We start from the raw sequence: 16,998 nt of genomic DNA, 5'->3' as shown, positions 1-16,998 counted from the left end.
TATTAAATGGACTATATGCAAGGTGTAAGAGACTGCGTGCTTTGTAATGAATAGAGATGAGTCATGCTACTCAGTTTAATTCGACCTGTCAACGTTATAAAAATAAAGTCATATCAAAGTCTGACTCGCCCTCCTAGTTTCACACTCCATGTCATGTTTTCAATAAATGACGGTGTCATTATTTATTGTCGACGTCTGCAGTCCCTGCATGCCATTACAACCAGGCTAATTCAAGTTTCCGACTGGCATGAATCTCAAACACTTCTGCTCCCTTGTGTTTGAAGGAGAATTCATACAAACACAAGTCTAAGAGAAAACATTACAACGAGAAATGAAAATACTGCATAAAGGCATTTTTTATTTCATAATCATACTGTATTTCCAAAGAAATATAAGACAGGAAAACAAGGACAAAGAAATGGGAGTGAGGCATCTTTCGTCTTTATTTTTGTATAGATAAGAACTGGTGTGTGTTCATTTGTGCTCCTGCTACATTAACTTGGCTTGACTTACAGTTTATGGTTACCACAGCAGGAAAGGATTTGTAAAACATAGAAACGGATGAGACATTAAGGAACCAGAAGATGACAAAGCTCCAACTTTAGAGAAATCAAAGCAACCTAGTCAGTTTTCTTGTTTCTTTCAAAATAAACAGAAAATATAAAACAAAATTATTTGTAAACCCAAATCAATTCTGAGTTGCCTAAAACTCCAGTTTAACGCTCATTTACCACGTACAACTGATGCCATTTAAAGTGCTTCAGATTTAAATTCTCAAAAGCTTAATTTGTCTTTTTTTCATTTGCATAAAAAGTCAGTGAAAAGACAGTGTAACAATCCCTCATCTTTTCTGCTTCACACATTAATGCACAGAATACTGCAGACAGCACTTTTAACAGCGAAGCGCAGCCGTTTCACAAGATTATGTACAGTGACCTTGCATATTGTTGAAAGATATCTGAATAGCTACAGTTACGGTACTTTATATGCTAATACTACAAACTTCTGGTTGGTAATTCAACTATGTGAAACGCAGCCAAGAGAAACACTCAGGTGGTGAGAATGGGAAACCTGGTATCAGTAAACTCTTGTTTTACTCTAAAACAGTCATCAAGATGGGTGAAGGTGACTTCTTTTTAAACATAAATGCATCAGGGTAATAGTGCAAAACCTCACTCCTTTGTGCGATCCAGCTCCAAAATGTTTTGGTGTTTTTTTTGCAAAAAGAAATCATGTAAGACCACAGCCGACATTGGAATCGATCCACCTTGCTGCAAAAAGGTTTCCAGCCCAGCGATGGTTTAGTTCTAGCAGAGCTAGCAAGACTGATTAGCTTGACTGCTGAATTGAGCGAGGACATTGATTTGGAGATGAGGAATACAGCACAGGGAGGGCAGAATGACACTGCCCTGTTTATCTGGCACAAGTTTACCTTTAGCCTTGGCGTGCGCATCTCACTCTCAAACACACACACTCGCTCTTCAATAAGGGAAACACTGGCAGCCATAAGTGTCTGGAGACGTGCATATACACACAATGGGCAGCAATGATTTCCTGTTTGGCACTGCTGAGCGGCGCGTGACACAGCTGAGGGGTCCGGGCTACTCTATGGACCACAATGCAGGCAAACAGCCTTTCTTCCACGCTGTCTTCTTCCTCTCTATTAGACACTTTCACATTTTAAAGACAAACATTCACACAGCGTGAAATATGCTATAGACAATTTATCCCAATCAAAACAACTTTTACGATTTTAATCACTTGTTTTGTTGTTTTCTTTTTTTTTGTTTTTTTTGTCCCTGCTGCTCCATTTTGTAGTCTCTTGCTGTGCTCCTGTCTCCATTTCTGTTTTCATTAAAATAAATGTGTTTTTCTTGGCTTGCTGAGCAGCGTCGACTGCTTGACTGGTTTGGCACAATGTTGAGCCATCCAACAGGTAAACATGCTTTATCAGCCACGTGGATTCCCGCTCACCACACACACACACACACACACACACACACACACACACACACACACACACACACACACACACACACACACACACACACACACAAGCTTCAACCCATTTCCTGGGTAAACTAGAGCTGCACATCTTTTTTCAGCTGCAGCAGACAGATGGTTCGGTGTGTTCTCGGAGAGGTCTTTTTGCAGGAGCTTACGAAGCAACACGATCATACTTTTATGCACTTTTTGTTGGTTGTAAATGCACGTGTACGTAGGTGCACTTGTGTGACAGCTGGGAAACTGAACTGAAGTGTGTTCCTTCCGAGTTTCATGTCTCTTCAAATTTAGTCAGAGATCTTGCACACCAGTGTCTATGCAGCTTGCGTGAGCTGGCGTGCGTGTGTGTTTGTCGGTCTTGCTTTGTCTGCGTGGGGTGTATTATTGGACGCAGCAGACCGGACACTGCCAGAGGCGTACACCAAGCGGTCATGTGGCGTGACAGAAAAGAGAGTAGAGTTGCTGTCAGAAGGTCTTTTTAACACACTGCTGCTCTTTGTTTGGGGACATTTCGGGAACGTTTGACTGCAGAAGGAGTACACGAAGAAGCGATAAACACAATTCTCTAAAACTCCCACAGAGACGCCACTAATGCCCCAAAAGCTCCCTTACCTGAATACACAGCGCTAATACCTTTGATCTTCCCAAAGAGACGTGCAAAAAAGTGAGAGGAGGAGCAACAAGGAACAAAAATACAGCTCAGACACAAACGCACACACATTTACACAACAGAACACCTTCATATGTTTAATGAATCCCTGTTAGCGCTTTCCATGTGTGGGCGATTGGAGGGGGGGGGGGGCAGTTCAAGGAGACAATGTGGATTATAAAAATGTTCTTCTGAAGAAGTCATTGCTTCATTCTTCTTTTCGTTTTCTGTGAAACGACGTGTCAATTTTTTCTCCGTTTGGTGTGTTAGATTTCATTCCATCATGTCATGATATCCTGACTGCGGTGCATTTCCAAGTTTATTTCCACATAAAGTTTTTTTTTTTGTTCTTTTTGTTGTCGTCATGTTACAGCTTCATTTGTACAGGTGACACTAAAGGTGATCTCTTTTTAAGAACTCTGTGCAAGTCCCATATGTCCTACAAGCAACACACACACCATCCAGTACGACATGCCTATAATACTGCTGGCTTTAGCCCTGCTTCAAACAGGCTGTTCAGAGTCTGTAGCTCTAAAGTCCCCATAAAACAAAGAGCAGAGAGTTGTTAATTTAAACTCACTGACAAGACTCTGACAAAGACCAAAGCTAGGGAGGCATACCCCTCTCCAAAAACTGTCACTTCTGATTGGTGGGCTCCAGAGGCCTGGTCAGCAACCAACCACCATCGCATAAGCTCTGCTGATTAACAATCCTAAAAATACAATTCACAACACTAACAACACTACTTTGTTGGTGCTGTTTTGTACATAAACCTCCCAAAAATCTGTTGTAATTTAATTTCTTGGGGACATTAAACCCAACCAAACTGATGGTATCCATTAAGATTTGAGTAACTTACTGAATGGGGCAGACCTATGCAAAATTTAATAAGGGGGATTTATGTTGTTCAGAAAAAAAAAGAAGTTTGCCAGCCAGGGCTGCTTATGCTGCATTAATTATTCAGGAGTAGAAAGTTGTTATTCAAAAATGATATTATTTTGTACCTCAGTGCATGCAGCCCACAAGGTAAGAAAAAACATGTCTACATGAAAGTGATTCTTTTAATTCATCTTGTAGCAACAATTGGTCGTTATGAGACAATAAATCTATTTAACCACAGATATATGAACTAAAACTGTGCCAAAATATATACGGTCTATCAAATTTGATCAAAATAAGCTGCTTAAACTGCATTTAAGGGACACTACTGTGACATAGTGAAGACATTGTATTGTTAAGATACAATTAAAAACCTTAATTGAATAAGAGATTCTTAATATTATCCTAAAAATAAAGGTTTCATCACTTTCCCATGTTATAATCAGCAGTATTGTTTCTTGAAGATGCCACAGAGGGCTTGTTCAGACATACTTTGTCATCTGTGATGAACAGAAACAACTGGAGCTGTATCATTTTGTGGATTTCTACACACACTGAGACACACAGTAATTTATATATAGTCTTTTTTTACTCGTTATTTGTCTGTCAAGATTATTTGACCGCAATATCATGAAAGGTTTTTAAAGTTTCCTTTTGCTTTATACTCTTTCACTCTTCAGTTCCAACTTTAAAATTCACAGTGATGCTAAGGTCGTAGTTCCGGTTTGAGTCTTTAATATGTGCATATGGATATGAATACATTTCCATGGTGACTAAAACCCATTACATGTGTAATTTCTACCATTTAACAGGTGACTGACCCTTTTTTGCTCATATGTGTAGGGTTTGTGGGTTCCTTCCGAACGTAAGCAGTATAATGAACTAGGCTACGAGAATGTGTGAATCTACAGCGCCATGTCACTTACTGTCATACATTCACACCTGGACACACACACACACACACACACACACACACACACACACACACACACACACACACACACACACACACATTTACAGATACCCACATTTCCATTCTGGAAGTGAGAAGCACCAGAGTCCTTTGAAGATTAGCTTTTAGCTTTTCAGACTTACTGCCATTTCACTTTAACTGTTTTTTCCTCCTTTTCATCGCCACTTTTTGTTTTTTCCTCTATTTTCCCCTGAGCCCTCCACATGCACAGCAGAGGTCACAATCACATCATCTTTGATATCAAATGCGCCCGTGTGTCTGAGGGCAAAGCTGTCTGAGCACGAGCAATCTTAGACTTTCAAATGTGACATTAGCTAGCTGAGGGTTAGAAAAAAATAAATTTTAAAAAAAAAAGCAAAACTATTCTGATTAGCAACACGCTTTTCTTCCATCTGCAGCATTCATGCACATGTGCAAAGCTAACAAACTGGAATTGTCTTCCATAAAATCCCCTCAACCTGAAAACTGTCATATTCTACTGTGGGTTTTTGAGAAGATAAGTTCCTGTGACACACTACATTTCAATCAATTATAAAAATGTAGTACATGTACAAGTGGTGGCAGCCAATTTAGAAACATTACTGTACAGCCATCAGAATACCAGTGTCACTGACAGGCAATGACTGAATAGTCTGAATGGGTTAGTGAGCTCAATCGTGTTTCTTTCATACTCAAAAGAAAAAACCAACCTACTGTCCTTATGACTAGGAAGATGACAGAATGATTCCAGTTTTAAGTTTTGATGGGTAGATTTAAGCTCCTTAGGGAATCTTTGGCTTTGGGAGGCATGAGCGACTTAAAGGGTTCACAGTCTTGACTGACCATAAGTCTTTGAGTGTCCCTTGGGTGGGGTCCTCCAGGTAATTGAGTCTGGTGCACCATGGATCTCTTTTAGGCTCTGATGTTTTGAGAGGCTGGAAAAGGGAAGTTTGCAGCTGGGCTCCAGTGTTAAAGCAGGGAAGGCCTCTAGATGGAGGCGGCAGCTGCTTGGTCTGGTTTGCCGCAGGCCCTAAGGAACATCCTGGCCTCAGAGAGGCAAAGCCAGCAGTGCCCCCTGGCTTGGATGCATGGAGAGACACACGCTTTCGAAGGCAAGGAGGCTGCAGCATGCGAGGGCAAGTTGAACCAGCAGATCCTGAAGTGATAGAGTTCTGCAGCATCACAGCAGGGGGTCTCCCCCCATGCTGAGCTGCAGACTGAGCTGCTGATGCTGGACTGTCTCTGGCAGTTATCCCCTGTGGAGCACAAGAACCCAGGCGGTGCAGGTTGGTGCTGGGTAGATGACTCAGCTTGTCAGAGCCTTCTGCCCCCAACACATCTGCCACAAGAGCTTCAGGAGGACAGTCATCAGTTACGCGAGTTGTTTCCTCTGATCTACCTTTTGTGACCTTACTGGGGCCCTCGGTGGGGGGAGTTTTTACAAGCCTTCCCTGGCGGGGGTGCTCGCTGAGACATGGGTTGAAAGGCTGTAGTATTTGAGGCTGTAGGGGGGAAAAAAAAGCAGGAATTATAAACCAAAAACAAAGTCGGTGAAAAGTGTGTAAATGTGGTGTGTTTGATCCCAATTAAATCCAGGTTTCTGTATATTTCCACTAGTCAGTAAAATTCCAAACAAAAATGTGCATAAAGAATTCTGTTTTTGTTTCATTTTATCCATTAATTCTTTATAATTACAACCTGTTTCCACTGGCATTTACTAATCCACTGCCAGAATGGGAGAGGAAAAAGACACAAAGGAAACCCTTAAAAACAAACAGGTAGTAACCTTGCCATGCAAGAATCTGGAATCCACTGAAATTTTGGAGTTGTTTTTTTGAGTTACTGCTCTGTGGGACTCTAAAGTATTGAAACTAAGAGCCGCAGGTTATGCAGCCTTTGTAAAACCAAGCTGAGTGTTCGAACAAAAGGAAATAACCAACTTTGGTGCTGTCTTCCAGTTATATTGCTTTACTAAACCATAATCCCCAGTGTCACCTGAAAGAGTTTGATATTTGACATGTTGTTCATAAATTAATCATCTTGTAGAACACATAACTTTGAAGTGTATTTATGATTATATAAATTTCCTTCTTTATTAGTTTAGATTCAGCCATGAAATGCTGTACACTGCAGAACTACACAACTTTAAAAAGAAATGCTTTCACTATCCTATGTGGAGTGAAATAAGACAACTTTAACTTTTTTAAAACAATATTGAGCCACATTTCCAGATAAAAAGACACATTACATGTTCAGACAGTGTGATTATTACATCTATCAAACTGCCTCTAAAAAAAAAGTCAATATTTGTGGATGTTTGTACCAATAACTTCTTTCATTTTCTCAGTGGCTTACCTCCACACCGTTATTTGTGAAGGTTATTAACGTTATCTAGTTTGAGACTGAATCTTTAATCTCTTCTGGTAGTTACCAGCACTTATAAGAAATCATAACACTATTTGTTTCAGAGTCTCTGTCCTTAAAGCACAACAACACAGAACTAAATCGACCTAAAACCATCTATAGCTACTAATGAACCTGAACTCAGTTCTGGCACAAACACACTCTGCGAGTGGGAAGTGAACAGATCTCAAAAGATGTGAAAATATAGCTGTTCTGCTCAGATTGCGGTGCCTATTTCTACCATCAGTCATTAAAAGTGCTAGGGTGGTAGACTCCCGGCACCACAGCTCCATCTCCTGGTCCCCTACCACAGTGCATCCTCCACCTGCACCACCTCTTTGTGACGGTTTGCTGTTGCATGTATTTTCATATTTCAAGTTGTGAATAAATTTTATTTTAGCACTTATGCTGCCAATCAAGCCATGAACACATTGTCAAGCTGTTAATACCTCATTTCTGTCATGATTCAGGGTCAGAGTGAAGGATTCTCCCACATTTCAAACATACAAATTACAGGTGATGTCATTATAAGGCCAGAATTTGTGCTATTTTTCAGTTTAGATGGCATGTTATGTGGGAAATACAAGCCAAAATGCCTGTTAACATAAGTGGGCTATTAATGTGGAACCTCTAATTGTGAGGTTCATAATGAGTGCACATCGTACTGTATTTTTAACTGCTCCTAGCTTGACTAAACCAAAGTGACATGACAAGTCTGAAGGGTTGCAGCCAATAATAAGTTGCACCTACAGCTGTCTGCTACAGATCCTAATAATTTGCAGCAATCGTACTCAGCTTTTTGCCACACCGATATGGACTTCATATCTAAGCTATTAATGATGGCTATCAGGCTACAATGTATTCCCCATCATGCCAATTTCTTGCACCTGAAAGATGTCACGGCCCACCGTGATCGTGAATGTACAAACTGCAATGATGTGTTTAAGGGAAGACGCTATAATTACAACACAAGAGTGGATGAGATTTTTAGTCCAGGTGTGTATGGTTTCAGGACTAGATTGGACTTCAGGTGTAATTTGTTATGGTTGAGTGTTCAGATGTAAGCAGTGGAGATTGTGTGACATTTGTCTCAGGCTTGGTTTACTGCTTCAGAAGGAGGAGTTAGAGTGAGGGTAACTGTTCAAGAAACGATGCGCATCCACTTCCAATATAAGGGTCACTTGTGAATGTTTTTCTTTCTTTTGATATACCTGGTATGGTAAAGCACCTGCTGGATGGCGGAAATAAAGAAAAAAAAACATTCACGCAGAGGGATTATCCAAGGCATGCAAGGGATATCATTCAGACTTAAAGTGATAGGATGGAATAAATTACAAACACCACTGAATGAAGCACAAAAAAGCACTTTTTGCTCATAAAAAAAGGAAGAAAATTAATATACCAAAAAACACCTTCAACCAAAACTGTGATCCACAAAGAAGAAGAGACCAAAGCCCCAAGAAGATATACACAGAGTCCAAACCAAATAAAAACCAAAAGTAAATCATGCAAATGTGTGTAGAAGGGCATGCTTCTCTTGTGTCACAGGTTGCCAGACCAAAGCCCAGCGAGCAGTTCTGAAGGGGCAGCAAGTTCAGTTCATGTTAAGTAAAGGGTTACTGTACCACGCTGTATCTGTGAAGTACTGCACTAGGTGCTCCACGTCTTGCCAAAGGCATGTGTGTGAGGGGGCAAAAGTAGAGAAGAGAAAATGAGGATTTAATCAAATTTAAACTCTGGATAGACAAGGGTTAAGGTTGAGGAGAGGATGTCAAAGCCTGTGCTTGCAAAGAAATGTCACAAATTAGTTCAACTAGCAAACCATTTAAAAGTAAAATATAATTAATGCAACATGTATTTATTGTTTTATTCTGAAGACCTTTTTCACAGGTTTTGTTTACAGTTAAGTGCTCCCAGTGGGGGGGGGTCAGAGCATCAGTGGATTATCCAGTTAAATAAATATGTACTTGTTTTCCTTTTGGCTGTTTTTTCATCTTATATCAAAATATGACACCATACTGTGTTTTTGTTAGGAAGTTTCAGAGCACTTCTTTCAAACTCTTGTTTTTCTGCTGGGAAAAAGTTTTTCTCTTCTATTCCTGATGTAACTCAGCATTAAGCTTATTAAGACTGGTTGCTAAAACACACCTCTGCTGAACATTTGCATGTGTGTCAAACTAGTCACACAAAACCCCACAAAATCATTCGATATTGAAATGACTTGAATCATTTCCTAAAATTTACCCGTGCTCACAATTTTTTTTCCAGTTGTATCAATACAAAGCAGAACCTGAGCAATACAAATGAAAGCAGCGCAGTGTGGTTTCTTTGTTTCCATCTTTACTTTGTGCTCCTCAGTCTCACATATGTTCATTTTGTGAAGTCTATTCATTCACTGTCATTTTCTTTACCTGCCTCGCCTACTAGACGCCACTTCGCCGGCACAGCATAATACAACAGCTTTGTTGTGGGACGGAGTAAGATAGGCGAGGATGTTGCGACTGTGCTGTCACTGGTTCTGCGCTTCTGTCTTTCTCAATGGAGTCAAACTGTTTTAGTCTGCAGATTTCACTTTTATATCAAACACAAAGAGAATGCAAAAGGTATAGTCTTGCTCAAGGAGAGCACATGCACTGTCTGCTAGGGGGGCTGGTATATAATTTACAGCCATCGTATTTTGATCTTATCCCTGATGTAAATTGCAGTGAAGTATTCCTCTATGGATATGTGCAGACAGGGAGAGCTCTTACAATGAGGAGCAGAAATAGAGAAATCTGAAAGCAACAAGGTTAATTGATTTCTGATTGAATTAAACCAATAAATGCACAAAGCCATCACATTTTGGGGGCAGTGAATCAGAACAACATGGAATTAACTGTTAAAAGGCAAGCAGTTTACTAAAACAATCATTGAAACCTGTTACGAATTTTATTAAAAATGAGGTAGATACAACACACAAAGTGGAAACAAACAAGGAGCTTCAGTTTGAAATGAAACTGAACTTTTCCAGCTATTTCCAGATCCATGAACACACAGTGTTATAGGAAGATAGAGAGACTGCAAAGGATGTTAGTGACTCACTCTGTCTGCGCTGGGGCATGCTGGTACGGGTCAAGCCTTGGTGATGTGCCTGCCAAGGGGACAGCATGGGGGTGGGCAGCACACCCTATGCAAAGAAAACACAAAGGACAAAAGGCATGACGTACCAGAACACACACACACACACACAGAAAATCATGCCCACATGGAAATGACACTCAGGCGTAAATGCTTTGTTAGAATACAAACAGCCGAATTAGCAAGCACACAATGACACATACCGGCATGCAGAGATGGATATGTCACGTCAGTGTTAAACTCATTATTTCTGAGGCTTTTTTGCAATTAAAACTCAGCCTGAATATTAAACAAATTGTCAAGACTGAACCCATATCCAGTGTAAAATGAAGTTCAGTAGATGTGAGGCGCTGAGACTTGATACGTGCCTGATGTATGATGATTCTTTGTGTCTTTTAAAAGCAGTTTGTGTATGCAAATGGTGTGCAAAGTTCACACCAGAGTTTTTTTCTCTCTCTAGCAGACCACACTGTTCCTGAACTTCCTGAAACATCCCATTAGTAGTCTAAAAGCAAGGTTGAATAAAGCAAAAGAATTGTCTTTTCCTAAGCACTTTTTCTTGCCCCTGTGAAAACATCACGAGGTTGGTAGGAGAGATTCACAACTTCAGTTTTAAGTATCTGACCAGACTTGCACTCAGCTGTGATTCAAGTCTGTTGTGGTGAAAATAGAAATGAAAAAAAGTGAAAAATAGATCAGAGGTTCCACAGCTCACGCTCATCTTCCTGAGCAAACATTCATGAATCTCAGTACGACTGTATGAATATAAAGCTTCAAATTTAAATATTGCGGTCTCAAGAAAATAAGGGACAGAATCTCGTTTCTATTCATAAATGATGGTTTAGTGCTCTTTCTTTCTTTGAGTTAGTAGTTCTCTGTCGCCGCAAAACTTAAGGGTCATTTCACACAGTTAAGACACTTTATAAGCAAAACAGACAATTTGACTTGACCCCTGGCCCGACACTGACATGATGTGATGCATGATGGTGTTGAAGCAATGCATGCTGATTAGGAATCATGTCTGACTTTTGCTGACACTGCAGAACATCTCACATCACATGTCATTGACACCTTGCAGGAGGGAAGGCGGCCGCAGTCAAGAAGGTTTAATCACAATTCTTTTTTTCCAGCTGAACTGAAAACGTCCTCTCTGATAACACAACTCTGCCTGGACTTTCATCTTATCTTATTTTATCTCACTTTGAACAGATATGTATTTGATCCTTTTTTTTTTTTTTTTTTTTTTTTTTTGCTGAAAGCTCATTTTCTGCATATATAAGCACTTAATATTACAGTTTTCATCTTAAGTAGAAAAGCTGTGAAAACTGCATTGTGCTCATGTAACTGTACTTTTATTAGAAAATGGTATAATGCCTTTAAAGGTCATTTTTTTGTTTTTAACCTTTTTGGTCTGAATTTGTTTTTACACTCCAGGTAATGAAGAGATAAAAAAAAATTCTATTCAAAAGTTTTGCAAAGGTCAGTGTTCCTGCAGGATCATTTCCCACTGGGAGTTGTTGCCTGTAAAGATGGCCACAGTCTGAGAAATTCCCTGTAGAGTATTTGCCTTTTAGTCTACATGTTGATACCAGTCGAAGCAAACTGGATCTCAAGAAAATAAAACTTTAAAAACACTAAAAGTAAAACCAGACATTTCAAATAGAGAGCAGTAAGGTGCTGCTGCACTGCAAATGTAGTATTTTTCTTTTTCCAGCATAAACTAAGCACTAAGTTCTGAATATAACGGAGTAAAACTTGAAGGTTTTAAAATGGATTTGTAATTTACAATGAGACAGTAAGGAAAGATGTACACATCCATTCTTGCTGTTGTGAAATATGTTGTCATAAAAAATTTCTTGTGATTGCTGAACGTTTTACTATTTTTGTAGCATAATTTATTACATTTTTTGTCCCTCATCTGTGACATTATGTTATCGAGCTCTAACTGTGAACAATAATGAAACAATACAAACTCTTCTCCTCAGAAAAGGTTTATCTTGAGGTCATGCATCAAGCTTCCAAGCTTTCACGGAGGGAACCGAAGTGAAGCTGCAGCTGGGGCTTCATGTAAAGCAGGCAGACTGAAACGATGGCAAATGCTACTTCTTTGTGAGCTGTTGAGAGGGCCACCTCTCGAACACGACTCTGATACAGAAAAGAGAGGAACAAACTCTGTTAGACATAGTTGTGGGAAAGTAAAGATGAAAAGAGGAAGGTCCCGACTTCCTAGCAGGTGAGGCCAAGTCTATTTCAGGGCTTCCCAGTGAGACTGCTCTGGGGGGGGTGTGGGAGGAATGAGTTTTTCTCATCTGCTTTTGTCCATGTCCTTTCTTCAACACCAACAATTGTTTCAGCAGGAGGTCTTGACAGAAGCCTCCTGCTGAGGATTCACTTGCAGAGAGGAAAATGCAATAAGAACTCAAGTCTAGGTTGCAGAGCTTGCGAGCGAACACCTCTTGACAGACTCTGGCTTTATTAGGACTGAAGAGCGGCCTGGCCTGTCAGATTTTTACATTTTCCAGGGTTGTAAATACTCGCCAATCAAACATTGACAGAGCGTTACATGGGCACTGGGGCAGAAAGTCAGAAACTATTAAAGTCATTCCTCACTTGTTCTATCTATCAACTGCATGAAAACCGATTGTATTTCTCACCCATCAACCCAGAAATCCAGAGTTTGCAGTACGCAGTAGCAAAACATCGAAGTTCTTTCCAATAAACAGAAAGGGCTTTCATCCTCACTGCTGCCCCCCCTGACTCCCTCTTGTTCGCTGGACATTTGCAGAGATGAACTATTCACCTGGCAGTGATGAGGTGCTTTTTACAAAACGTTGCATTATGGACTCTTTCTACAGCTCAGCAAAAGACTTTCCAGAACTCTCAGCTAAGTGGCAATGACAAGAACGTAGAACTGAAAAAACAGTAAAACTTTCAACAAGTCTCTTAAATTAGAGCATTTCAAGACCAATACCACAGCTACATAGTTTTGCTTTGTCATATTTTGGGGCAGAATATTAAAATTTTGCTCTTTGGAAAACTGGTTTGATGTCAGTTTTGGCGGTAAAGTGAAAAAAGGTCATCATACAGTTGAGACCAGCATCACCAGATGGGTTTTACAGTAACACGTTTATCTCTGAGTGTGTCATTTGCCAATTCGTGAATGACTCAAAAGGTGCTCGATATCAGCTTTAAAAACGTAATTTATCTGAGAATCTGAAAAGAGATTTGAAATAATAAAGATAGTAATGCACGCGTGTGTGAAATTGTGTTTCTCTCATCAGAAGTAACAAGTGCATTAGCATTCATGGTTGAAAGTGTGTTTTCTCATGCTTGCTTTAGACAGCAAGTATACATATTCTGTCCCTCAAGCAGATGGTGAAAATTGCCTAAAGTAAAACAGGAATTTACAAGTCAAATTAAAGTTATTCTTTGTAATTGTACAACCTTTTCTTTAGATAAGAGTATTTAGAAGTCTCTGATATGTCCGCAGAGCAGCTTCCCACTCTGCTTGGATTCATGTAGCAGGCTAAAACTAACACTCCAGTCTGGCCACAATGACTCACTTTGCCGACTTTGGCAATTAAATCTTCACCTCTCCACGACTAAGCGTGTATAAATGGGAGTGCATTTGTGAAGGTTTGTCTGGGAGCAGACAGAGAGAATGTGGGTGGAGAGATAGTGTCAAGATCTGGTAGGGGGGGAAGTTTCCACCTGCAGCTCAACACTCTTCATCACTCTTCCCTGTCCTTTCACTCCCAGTGACAGCAAATTGATCAAATTACAAAGGAGGTAAGAGGTTGAGAAGAGTAGCAATCTCGAGCAGACTGACAGGGACATAAACACGAGGAAAGGGAGAAATCACTGAAGCATGCAAGAGCAAAAACAAAAGAGCAGGAGCGCTAAAAAAGACATGAAGAAGGCTGCGAGAGGAGAAAAGGAGATGAAGAAGAGGATGTTAAAGAGGCAGAGAGGGAGTAGGAGTGTAGCTGTAATTATCCTCTCTGTCTGCCAATGATGTAACGCTGCTTATTGTGTTGCCATTGTTTCACTGCGGCTGCTCATCTGCATGTTTGTTTATCTGGGTTATTAGGAAGGTCGGCTCCCCAGTCCTCAGTCGGATGAACTCATTGTTCAGTCACACTGACTGAGTGTGCTCTGCACTCGAACACAGGGGATACATCCCACTCTCACAATCTCAGGCAGGGCGAAATCACAAGCAAAGACAAAGCTGTACCGTTTTCTGTAGAATACAAGCTAATGAAATTCATACCACTCAGATTTTATTCACTGCAAAAATGAGCAGGTTGAGAAAGCCTTCCTTGGAGCTCTTCATACTGAAAAGTGACTTTAAGAAGGCTCTAATGTGACACCTGGTACGTAACCAGCTGTGACAAGCATGACCAATATTCTGTTTATTTTGTACATTAACAGACATGCTGGTTTCTTATTATCAGAGCATTTTATCCTGGGCATGCTGCTGGACTCGAACTGGAACTGCAAACAGATTAAAAGTGAGAAGCTGGAGAAGCTGCTGCCAAAAGCAGTAGGTTAGGATATGTTGCCAAGTTCTTCCTACAGACTGAGGAAAAGTTAGGAGATGGGTTACTGCGGCCCTAAGGGTAACAACTCACAACCTTTTAGATCCTGACAAAAATAAATAGATATTGGGTATGAATGGCTGCTATACAGATATTACTGACTAAAGGCTCTGTGTGCACACTGAAGAGAAAATACTCCTCATTAGTCATGTCCCAGAGTTAAAGGCCACAAGCTTATTCTGTTTTTACGCTCAATGTGAGCTCAAAGCACAGTAAGTTGTAGGGCTGTGACGATATGCTTTTGTCCCAATTCGATTCAGATTTTTTTGGGTGCTGATTCGATTTAAATTGGGATTCTCACAATTCTTTATTATTCCTGATTTTTGTAGATTAAAAACAAAAAAAAGATGTACAAAACTTTTTTTTGCTCATCATTTTTCTTGATTTCAGTTGGGAATAAAACAACACAGTATCCAGACCATCATTCTGCTGCTATAATAACCAAGAAGACAGGTAAAAAGATCAATAAAAACAATAAAAATGACAAAAAATTTATAATAAGATTATTTTTATTAATTTGGAAAAAAAAATCTTTTTTAAAATTGCGAAGCAAAAATTCCCGATGTTCAATTTTTCAATTCAATTGTCCCACTCCTAGTAAGTAATCTAAGAAATCAACGTTCAATATTTTGGCAGTACACAGCATGGGACTCCACACTGTCCAGTTTACATTTAACCTCACAGCCACTGATAAGGCAAATATACAATATAACTAATGCTATAAAAAGATAACATTTATTGGCTTCTGACATCCAATTTCATTGTGGCCCATCCTTTCACCATACCACTAAAAAATACTACCAGAGGGCAATAATTAGTGTTAAAACCAGAGTGGCTTTTAATGTATGAGGAAAAGATAATTTGCAGTGAAAGCATTTTACAGCAACTAGGAATGAAAAATAAAATATAGCACTGCATCATAAATCTATCCTTGTATGTGTTTGGAAGACGACAGAGAACAGCAAAATAGATGCAACAATACACGACTGAAGTAAGAGTGGAAATAATATTTGTTTATAAACTGTTACAGTTAAACTACATAGGCTTGAAAGAAAAACTTTCAAGATAAGTTGCAGAGGAACACCAAAGCTAAGTTTGCTGAGAATGACTTGCACAATACCAAGATCTTAAATAAAAACTAAAAATAAATTTTAAAAAAAATCTAACAAAGAAACGTCTCTTTTTTTTTTTTTTTGGTTGTTTGCACTTTCAATATTCTCTTTTTTCTCTTTTCTCATCAAAAGGCAACAAAAGCTCGAGCTAACCTTTAATAGCAACCGCGAGCTCTGAAATACAAAATGTTACTAATAATAATAAAACGTAGATCTCCACAGAGCAGTAAAATAGAGTGCAGGAAACCAACTGCACTCTGACGATGACAGTATTAGAGATTAAAGGAGAAAAAGTGGATGATGGAGAGAAAGAAAGGAATATCTAAAAAGGGGGAATGAAGAGCAGAGGCACAGCCGAGAAGCAATCAGGATGTGTTTCGTGTTTTAGTGGGCCATTATGCACCAGGTACGACAGGTCAAAGATAGACATTCACACCATAGAGATGATTCCCGTTCAGAATAGCCCTGCTTTGATAGTTTCCATAGCAACTGTTAAACCATATGTTCTTACAGCGAGCACAGATTTAATTCAGTTTTTTTTTTTAACCTGTTGTTTGTATGTAATACATGAAAACATTTATATACACTATCTGCTGGTACCCAGATTATTGACTGTGCATTATTTATATTCCAATTAAGACAGCAGCTGAGAACCTATATGGTATGATTTTGTTGAATGAATTTATTTTCTCTTGATAAGACTTATATGTGCCTGCTTATGCCTGCTGCCTACTGTGTTGCCCTTTTAGCCGAGGGGTAGGCCAATTAGGAGAGTGTTTACTAGGCATACTGCCTGCAGCACTCCAGCTAAGAAATCAATAACTAGTTGCCACACTGCATGCTATTGTGCCATGATGCTGCAAACATGGAACACATACCCATCATTTCCCACCTTCCTCTCTCGCTGCCTGCTTTCTTTCTCCTTTAAATCTGTTCAGTCCAACATGACTACCATCCTCCATGTTCATTAACAGTGGGGGGTGGCGTGACAAGCACACTGGTGGTCTCATAAACTGTATTCCATTGAGAGGACATATAGGTTGATTTAACCAACTGGGGTCTCTCCAGTTGTGGAGAACTGAAAAAGAACTTGGCTGATTGTATACTTGCAGTCAGGCAGCGGTATCGTTCCTTGCAAATGACAAACGCACCAGTTAAATGGTAAATAGTTTTTTATTTAATCAACAGAAAAACTTTTGTCACAGACTTTATCAAAAGGAAGAGCTGGTAATCTGTTTTGTTTAATATAGTACCAGAGTTGATTTGTGTGTGTGTGTGTGTGTG

The 16,998-nt window shown here is 39.7% G+C and overlaps 1 protein-coding gene across 1 annotated transcript in view; it reads right to left on the bottom strand.

The window, feature by feature from the left end:
- Positions 1 to 1,966: 1,966 nt before the first annotated feature.
- The window catches only part of ccser2a (coiled-coil serine-rich protein 2a), a gene marked incomplete at its 5' end in the record, with an annotated part of 37,236 nt that continues 22,204 nt past the window's right edge, over positions 1,967 to 16,998 (bottom strand). The window contains 2 exon segments of the mRNA XM_079248695.1: positions 1,967 to 5,336; positions 5,339 to 5,986. Coding sequence (XP_079104821.1) covers positions 5,238 to 5,336; positions 5,339 to 5,986 — 747 coding nt within the window. The 3' untranslated portion in view covers positions 1,967 to 5,237.

This window comes from Telmatherina bonti (genome assembly GCF_933228915.1).
Source record: "Telmatherina bonti genome assembly, chromosome: 11".
NCBI classification, from domain to species: Eukaryota; Metazoa; Chordata; class Actinopteri; order Atheriniformes; family Telmatherinidae; genus Telmatherina; species Telmatherina bonti.
This window is presented reverse-complemented; position numbering and strand designations above follow the sequence as displayed.